Below are 10095 nucleotides of genomic sequence, written 5' to 3'. Positions count from 1 at the left end.
GAATCTGCTATAAGCTCTATTAAGGGGAAGTGGGAAAGACTCCTCCCTAATACGCAGGGAGAGTGGGAAGAGATCCTGGAGTCTCCGATCGGAGTATCACCATCTATTAATAACAGAATGATAGTTATATATAATAAATCAATCGTACGTGACTCCGACACGACTATTTAGGATGGGTCGATTTCAATCATCAGAATGTCTGCGATGTCACTCACCAGCTGCATGTTTTTATTCATATGATATGGCAGTGTCCCACTATCCTACATTACTGGAAGGAGGGGACGTCGTTATTGACATCCCTGGTACAAGCACCTAGTCTGCTTGTTCAGGGCATGGGATGAGGAGATTTGGGATCATTATATCGGGATCTTTCTGCGCGAGACATTGTTTATGGTACGGAAGGTATTGGCACTACGGTGGATGGGAAGCTCTTGTCCCTCCCTTAGAATTTGGATTGATTTGGTAAATTCGATTGTTCCATACGAGCGCACGTTATATCAAAATAGGGGATGCCCGGGTAAATTTGAAAAGATTTGGGAGAGGTGGAATTCCTCTCATCTTACTTTGCAAGGTTGAGACATCACATGTGAGATAATATGATATAAGATACTAGGCTGCGAAATAGTAAATACCAGTTGATGTAATTAAGGAATTTATAATTAGACTATTATCCGAGATTGAAAATTATCCCCTATACATGGGATTAGGGATAATTTACGACCCCTGGGGATTCAAACACTGGGACTCCCAGTGATCCAGAGAACAGGGCTCTACATAATCTTTTCTGAACCTTGGCAAAAATCCTTTAAATACAAACAAAATTATGGTTTATTGTTGGTCAGAGTTGCCACGTGTTATTTAGTGGACCAGAATGAGTGACTTGTCAAGATGAGTCAGAGTAGATTAGGCATGTAGTTTGTCTACAGTCTTGGCCAAAAGAATGCTTTACTGTTGACACAGGACTTATAGTAAAAGCACACCCTTTCTTCTCCAGAAAAATCAGTCTGCCGGATTTCAAAAAGAGGACTTCATCGTCAATAACAACTCTACCACAGTCCTCTGCAGCCCTGTACTTCCAGCAAAATGGCCATCTGCCCTTGATATTTCTTTGTAAGCCATATCTTAAATGACCTTCTTGACATCAGATCAGTTTCTAAAAGCCTTTGCTTCACTGTGCATACAAGATGCACCAACATTTCCTACCTGCCAATGCACTAGGGATAAACTGTAGCCTTAGCTGAATCTGGTTTAGGAGAAGGCCTGGCACTTTCTTGGGCATGCTGAAGTCTTCCTCAAAGCAATAAAACTCCCTTTTTCAAGTTACTTGATTGAGAGGCAATCTTACAAACAGCAATGTCCTAGCCTGTAAAGCCCTTTTGATGCAACGCAATGACAACAGCACTTTTTTTTGTTTAGATAACCATGGTTAACAGAAAGACAATGATTTCACACACCATTTAAAGGGAACCAGTCATGTGAAAAAAAACACTATTAAGCTGCATATATGGTGTTAATCTGCATGTTAATAGCGTTCTGAACCTGTCTGGCGCCAGCACTTAGACCCACGCAGCCGAAAGGAAATGAACCTACTCTTCCCGAAGCATTCAGGTTTCATTCACAGGGTGAGGCTGGTTCAGGCACCGATCTGTGTATGAAGAACAGCGACTGTAACCGCATCCTGAGCACTGATTGACAGCCGGCCCTACAGCTGAGCTATTGTCAGTCACAAGCCAGGGCACAACCAGTCTGCTCTTATAATTCAGTCATGACAGAGGGATAGCAGATGCCTTTTTTTATTTAATACTCTCCTGGGCGAACAGGATCAGCGAAATGTTTTAAGCAGGCCATTGTGGGCGGCACGGTGGCTCAGTGGTTAGCGCTGCAGCTGTTAGCGCTGGGTTCGAATCCCACCAAGGACAACATCTGCAAGGAGTTTGTATGTTCTCCCCGTGTTTGCGTGGGTTTCCTCCGGGTACTCCGGTTTCCTCCCACATTCTAAAGACATACTAATGGGGAATTTAGATTGTGAGCCCCATCGGGGACAGTGATGATGTGTGCAAACAGTAAAGAGCTGCGGAATATGTTAGCGCTATATAAAAATAAAGATTATTATTGTGTAGCAGAGATGAATTTACCGTAAGTGGAATTTTTTTCGTATGGCAAGGAATGAATGCAATTTGTGTTTTGTTGTTTTTTTACAATTTATCTGATTACTTCACAACTGGAATAAATGCCAATTGGCACTATAAAATAAAAACTGGACAGCAAACTGTAAAAACTAAAATTTGTGTCAGTCTATAAAACTTTTGGCCACGACTGTATAGAGATACTTGATATTCCAGGCTACACTGATCAATCTCAATTTTATAGGACGATGTCCAAGTTTAAAATAAAGGTCTGCCTTCTTTGAAAACCAGTGCCACAGTTGTCTACGATGTGTAGTACTGAAGCTTATTCTCTTTTCATGCAATGAAGCGGAAATACAAAACTACCATAAAGTGGACAGGTGGGTCATGGTTTTGAGAATAAAGCAGTTTATTGTTTTCTTAAATCTCAACAACTCCTTTAAGTATTTGTGAACTTCAAAAGCTGTGTAAGAGCATTCAAAATGCAGGAAAAAAAAATGTGGCCAAATAAATTTATCCTATGTATCATTTAATCAGATGTGTATATATTCACGTGTGCCTCAGTCCAACTATACTGTTTTACTGGTAAAAAAAAACCATTGAAAAACCCATTCACCATAAAAAATTGGATGCCACAAAAAATGGTAAGATTATAATTTTTTTTTTTTGACTCATTAACCGTTATACTGGTACTCCATCTAGTGGGTATTCCCAATAGTACAATTGAAGAGAACACAAAATTAAACATCAGCCATAATATATAATATTTATAATTTTACACCAAAAATGAAGACCTAAAAGTACTGTTGCAGGATAATTTTTTAAAGTGTGGTGTAGGTGTGTGGTTGGATGGTGTGCTGACAGGCCGGTGTAAGATCCGTCCACCTATGGCAAACCAATGGTTGCAAAATATTGAAATAAAATCATGCATCAATTGGCCATCTGGTGTTTGGCATCGCAACCAAATGTGGCCAGCTACACTGTCTTGCTTTATCTTAAAGGGGTTGCACACATTCAGATTGATTACATATCCTCCAAATAAGTTTTCAATATCAGATCAGTTGGGGTAAGGCACACATCCCAATCAGCTGTTCCCAGTACCTGCAGATATGATCAGTTGCGGAGCAGACCAGTGCGGCTCTGTCAACTGTACAGTGATTGTGGGGGAATTGGGTATCACATCCGCACCGATCTGATATTGATGACCTATCCTAAAGAGTGTAAATATTAAAAGTAGTGAACAACCCTTTTACATCTAAGGCCAGATGGAGCGGCTGTGGCCATCACAATCAGTGGCATGGTTTTGTAGGTCTATTTGCTGTTCCCCTGCACAAAAAAGTAAAAGTAATTTAAGGTTTTAAAAGTAGGCAACATTAAAAAAAATTCATGGACAATCAACATCACTATTACACTCTTGAGCATAAAGACCCCACCACATATTCACCACTCCATTAAGTATCATGTGCTGCAACTTCAGTGTGTTCTCTTTTCTGGTAGGATTTTGCACATACACATCCTAGTCAATTACAAATTGGGCTCTAAACTGTGAATGTATGGCTCAGTGATTAAAAAAAAAAAAGAAGCTTTTATGGTCACAACAAAATGTGGTGGAATCTGTGTGGGGAAAAATAGTAAAGACACATCGATGGTCACATAAAATGTGGTGGGATCTGTGTGGGGAAAAATAGTAAAGACACATCGATGGTCACATAAAATGTGGTGGGATCTGTGTGGGGAAAAATAGTAAAGACACATCGATGAGTAGGTAAGGAAGGAAGTCGGCACAACTATCTGTTGGTAAAAAATGTTCCATTTTATTAGTAATCCATTAAAATTAGAAGAAAATTTCTAAAGACTTGCGTGTTGCAAGCGGAACATAAATGCTATGATTAAGGGCAGGTGTTCCGCTCGAAACGTGCAAGAGTTTTAAAAATTTTCTTCAACTTTTTTCTTCTATTTTTAATGGATTACTAATAAAACGGAACCATTTTTTACTGATGGATGGTTGTACTGGACTTCCTTTCTTCTTACCCATTTGTGCTGACTGCCAGCTGGATACGGCTCCTTCTGGTCGATACAGACAGCACGGTCGGCAAACTAGTGGCAGCGCTGGTGAGCTTTTTACTTTTTCTATTACAATCTGTAATTTATCTTAAAAGTCCATGTTATGAGTCCTCAAACCTCACTCTTCAGCCCCTGCAGACTGTGGTCCGATGTTTTGTACTTCTTGCCAGCTCAGTTATCTCTAGACTACATTTCCCAAGAGACATTGTGTTCTGGTTTCTCTGTTAGCACTGTATCCAGCTCACACACACCCACCCTCACTGCTCTCGGACTCCACCTTGAAAGTGCCCTCTTGAGACTCCCATAGAGTCTCAAGAGGGCTAAATCACTGCTCAGATAGTTTTTCCTACCTCCTGCACACTGCACCTAGTATGCTGCCATCTCAAAATCACTGGCAGATTTCTTTTCCCTGCCTCCCACACCTAGTATACTGCTAGCCTGAAACTCTCATACAGTCTCAACATTGCAGCTTTGTGAACGGAATCTCCTGCATTGTTGTGTCTGGCAATCACCTACCCAATGCCCACAATGCAATGGTACTAAAGTTTCACTTCCCAGTTTTCTCTAGAATACATAATCACTTTAGATGTGCATATAAAAGGTGTGTATATGTATCAACTAAAGAGTACAGCACACTGTGTGCCTAGATGTATGCAAACATTGACTGTGAAATTTAAACTGCATTACTGTCATATGGAATATTCTTATAAAATATATTTAGTGAACAAATTGTCCAGTTTGTGAGCGTCTACCATACACAAAAAAGTAACCTACCTCCAAATGTTTACTACTATGAAAAATTGACCAGCACCTCTGTAACAGAATAAAGCAAGTGTGAACAGGTGCAAGCTGACGTGACTGCATTATCTATAAAAACACCACACCAAGTATATACTTGAATATTTATTTGTACTTATACATATGTGCTGTGCCTTACAGTATGTATGATACCTAGGAAGAACCAGGGATGCAATAACAAATAAACTTTTTACCTGAACAATAGTGCAGTACAAAAGAAATGCAAAAACACATTGCAAACATCTCCCCTTTGATAAATAAAAGGGACAAGTTAAATTTTATTTTTTATCAGTGGTTCTTCGGATAAAGCTGAAAGACAAAGCCCATTAGAAGTACACAGTCATTGGAAATCTTCACAATATGATTGTGAACATATTAACTAGTATAATAATTTTGCACATTAGTTGTTTATAAAAAAAAAAAAAAAAAGTAAAAAAATATAGATAATTTATTAGGAAGTCGTAGTCAACTATCAAGAGCAATAAAACTTAACTGAAAGAACTGTGCCAGATTCATCCCCTATACAGCACATCTAGACAGCTATGAAATAAAGCTAGGGTAACAAACATGACATTTTAGACCCATGTTTAGATCCTTTACCCCCTGCAGCACTGACAAATACATCATGCTTGTGAATATCTTGTCCTACACATACTAACACAATCTGAAAATTTGCAGTCCGTTGGCAGGTAGGCCAAGGATAGATAAGCCTATGTGTAAAGTTCGAGAAAAGACAACTGTTCTTGGCACAAAATACTGTTGTCAGCCTAGCACAATATTCAAGGACTTACCACAAACTTTGGTGGGTTATGCCATCAATGTCTGATGCTAGTCGATTGAAACCCTTGCAAAGATGGGAAAAAGATGTGTGAAGCCCAAGTGATATGGCGCTTCTTAGAGCTGCTGCCAATTTGATGTCAAAAAGATATGACCTCAGGCAATCACTAGAGCAAGGTCTGTGTTTAGTTATCCTCTTTGCTAAGCAGATCAGTGACATTAATGTTTAGGTGAAACATTGCTGGACGGGTATTGTAATAACCCATAGCAGGTCATACACATTATATAAAAATTGGCAATTTAATGTCTGTGGCGGCATCATGAACCCATCAGTTCATAAACGAGAATCGGTTATGATGGATTTTAACATGCCCAGATCATAGTCCTCGTGAAATAAGTGGTTTCACTGCCATTTCTTTAAGCTTTAAAGGAAGTGTATTATTAGAAAATGACCTATTTAAAATAAGAGGTGTTAAATGTGTTTTTTTTTTAAATTTGGGCAACCTTTTTTTCCATATCAAGATCTTTACATATATGAAAAAAATAAAAATTAAAAAGTAATATTGCATTTTTCACAGTGCCCATTTTTTTTTTTTTTTATACTCCTTCCTGTCTATTCAGGAAATTTTCAGCAGGCTCCTTATCAGAGACAAGAATACAATAACCGCTAACACCTCTAGACACCGCTGATAACATAGCATCCACCATTGCCAATAGGTGAGGTCACAGCCAGCCACAATAACCTTTGTACGCGTTCAATTGGTGCTTTTCTACAAAATATAAGGTCAGAGTCCGTTTACTGCTGCCAATGTGCATTTCCTGAAAGAACGGGAAGCTTGAACATAAGGGTATGTGCACATGACATTTTAGTCGCCAGCGTACCCAAAGAGTTTTTCATGCAGAAGACACTTCAGGAAAATGCTGGTAGTGTTTTTCCAGTACGGTCCTTTATGGTTGCTTTTTTTGCAGGTCTTTTCACTTGTATGTAAAAAATAGTGTGTGGCTTCCAAGTGGAAGCTCCCCAAAGGATGGTCAGGTTGCTTCTTTTAGCCGCTTTGCGTCTTTACAAATGTAAAGCAGTTAAAAGATACTCAAAAAAACTGAACGCAAGCATGGCGGGTCACATTTATTTTTTTGATATATCAATGCATATGTTCAGAAACATTTATTAAGCTCTTTTGCAGGTGGGTTACAGAGCGTTTCCACCTAAAAAAAGAAAACCAAAACAAAGCTGTGTGCACATACACTAAAGATGCCCAAGTGTTCAGTGTGAGAACTGCAATATTTACATTTGCCATTGTTAATACAGGTTGTGATATGCCAACATAGAGGTATATATATTTTATCTCTTTATAATATATATATATATATATATATATATATATATATATATATCTATCTATCTATCTATCTATCTATCTCACACACATACGTTTAATACATAAATAAACCAGAGGTCATTTTCTGATGATACATTTCTGTTAAGGATTAATCACATGGGACTGATCTGCAGTGTATTACTAGACCAGCAAAGTGAATGACATTTTAGCAATATTCATCCACACAGAGTTAAAAAAAAAATTAAATAAAATAAAAATAAAAAAGGTGAATCCACGGGACAAATAAAACTTCCACAGTGTACATTTTAGATCCATTCTGTGCAAATGATAAAGTGCTCCTGTACAAACCGCTGCACATTCAGCGGAGTGCTACACGCTCTGTGCACATACATTCCAGCAGCTGGAAAAGATAGAATACTCCTCATGTCTTACAAGAGCAGACCTCCTCTATCCTCTGCATGAGGTTAATAAAATGTTACTTTTTACATTTCAGATTCATTTTTTGCATGTAAATCATAGCATGTATTTGGTATATGGAACATATACTAACACAAGGAATTCTAATGTGTAAAAAGAAATCGATATTATTTCACTGACATTTAACATTAGCTTTCAATATCTATTCAATTAAGTACCCTGAAGTGCAGTGAACAAACGCTATACATTAAACCAGGGGCACTGCTCCTGAAACCACCAGTGATCAGCAGAAATCGCCAAGAAACGTTCCATCCATCCATTGGATGGGCTAGATACACCCAACTCCTTATTCCAAAGTTCATCCATCCACGGTGGAGAAGTATAGCATTACATGGCCACAATTTAAATAAATGGTGAACATGTAATAATACATAGCTGGACAAATGGACGTCAGTGTATATATATATATATATATATATATATATATATATATATATATATATATATATACATACATATACACACACACACAATATGAATGGGGATTGTCTTCATGCATCAACCTTGTAAAATATGGCATCAACTGAACCTGCAAAATGTAGAATTATACACAGAATAAAAAAAAATATATTTAGTCCCCTAAAACTGTTAAAATATGCTTCAAATATTTCTGATATAAACAGGCGAGCAGACCTCAAAAGTTATGAAAAATTAAAATTACCTGACACTGGACAGGTTTTCTATCCCATCTTGGAGCATTATAGCACCAGGGAATGGGTTTAATTCTGCTTCTTATAAGCACTTAACTAAAAGGTCAGAACGAGTCTGGGATATAAAGGGAATGTACCAACCATATTTTTTTAGTAATGTAAGCCGATACTGATTTTTTCCCTGATGTTTTTTTCTGATAGTTTTCTACATCTATTCTCTGTAAATAAATAGCAGCCATCTTGCCCAAGATGCTGTTAACAATATTTAGACATATGCTTCTGCAGTTGTTACTTGGACAATAAGAACCTGTAAACTGCAGATGTTCATTTACTGCAATGAGCATTTCTCAGCATGCTCTGTGACCTCTGCAGAGGTCATTGTTCAGAGAGGAGGTAGTGACTGTGACCATCACCTATTTTGAACATTGTAATCCAGTGTTATCTATATACAGACGGTACCTTTCATTGTAATCCAGTTTGGGATTATTTTTGTACACCAAAATAGCAAAAAATATCACTAATAATTTTAAAAATATATATTTAAAAGATAAATTTTTGATTTAAACAATAAGTCATTTCCTGGTAACACTCTCCCTCTAAGGGTTCATTGGGTGGGGGGACATGTCTGACATATATATTATCCTTGGCGCGTGCACTTTGATAAATCTATCCAACAAATATGCAGGATGTTTTCTAGTACTTATAGGATACATCTTACAAGTTTGCAACTTTACCTTTTTGTCAACAATTATAGTCAATGCCAGATGTATGCACTTGTACAACACACAGATGCACACAAAAAAATGTTTGTGGGGTGTACACACTAAACGTGGTGTGAACACAGCCCTTGACTGATCACTCTACATGGCAGGATGGATAAGAGTGTATGCTTAGTACCTCGTCTACAGAGAATGGAAAATATTGCTTCTTGATGATGTGTCCTGCTGCTGCGGTAAATCTCCATTTCTCTCATCACATACCATTGCGTCATTAAGTTTTCATTGCAGTTTTCTTGTATTGTGAAGACTGCGGAGCAGAATCTGTCACGTCTGATAATAACAGAGCTATTACACAGCACACGGCTCTCAGTTATTTTATTACTGATAATGTGTGTGGAAGATATTGGAGGGAATCAGAAAACAAGTGATCTCCCATATTGTCATCAGTACTTGTATGGCATCACCGAGAACTGTCGGGAGTGAGTGACTGACCAGAAGTTACGTCGGCTCTGCAGAGACTGAAAACAATTTTTTATTCTCCATTTGTCGCGTCGAATTTTGATCTTTTTCACCTGAAAAAAAAAAGTAGATACATAAGCATCAGTGGCATCTTTTTAGATTACTTTTTCCATGTACATAAAAGATATCCTTACTTAGCTGTGAGAGGTAAAGGGGTGATCTCACTAAGGCATATGGCTAGCTTTTATTTTTCACTACTTTTACATCAAAATTACAGTTTATAGTAGAAATCAGTAGGCTGTTGGCAGACATGGGCATTTATAGGGTCGAGAGGGAAGGGATGGACATGAGATCGGACTTCCCTAGTGGCGCTGCACCATTTAAATACCGCATTCAGAGGTTACTAGCACCTGCCTTGTATGAAACGAGCTCAGCTCCTTGTATGCCCAATACAACTGCACTTACTAGTATGTTCTACTTTAATTCCTATATCAGGAAAGCGTTAAAGGGGTTGTCCAGCCTCAGACTACAAGTCTGCAGTCACTATGTGACTACAGACTTGTGAATCCTCACATCGCATGCACATTGTTCGGATTCTCTGGTGACGGGCATCAGGAGTATCACCAGTGGCGTAACTACAAAGTTATGGGCCCCGGTGCGAACTTTCAAATGGGGCCCCCACCAT

The 10095-nt window shown here is 38.3% G+C and overlaps 1 protein-coding gene across 1 annotated transcript in view; it reads right to left on the bottom strand.

The window, feature by feature from the left end:
* Nucleotides 1-5080: 5080 nt before the first annotated feature.
* Nucleotides 5081-10095, bottom strand: part of USP36 (ubiquitin specific peptidase 36) — a 97849-nt gene continuing 92834 nt past the window's right edge. The window contains exon 19 of the mRNA XM_073588073.1: nucleotides 5081-9523. Within this exon, the coding sequence (XP_073444174.1) occupies nucleotides 9395-9523 (129 nt within the window). The 3' untranslated portion in view covers nucleotides 5081-9394. The remainder of the gene's footprint in view (nucleotides 9524-10095) is intronic.

This window comes from Dendrobates tinctorius, unplaced genomic scaffold (genome assembly GCF_039654945.1).
Source record: "Dendrobates tinctorius isolate UK_male_01 unplaced genomic scaffold, ASM3965494v1 ptg000103l, whole genome shotgun sequence".
Lineage (NCBI taxonomy): Eukaryota > Metazoa > Chordata > Amphibia > Anura > Dendrobatidae > Dendrobates > Dendrobates tinctorius.
The sequence above is the reverse complement of the archived record's forward strand: the minus strand, read 5'-3'. Positions and strand labels throughout refer to the sequence as shown.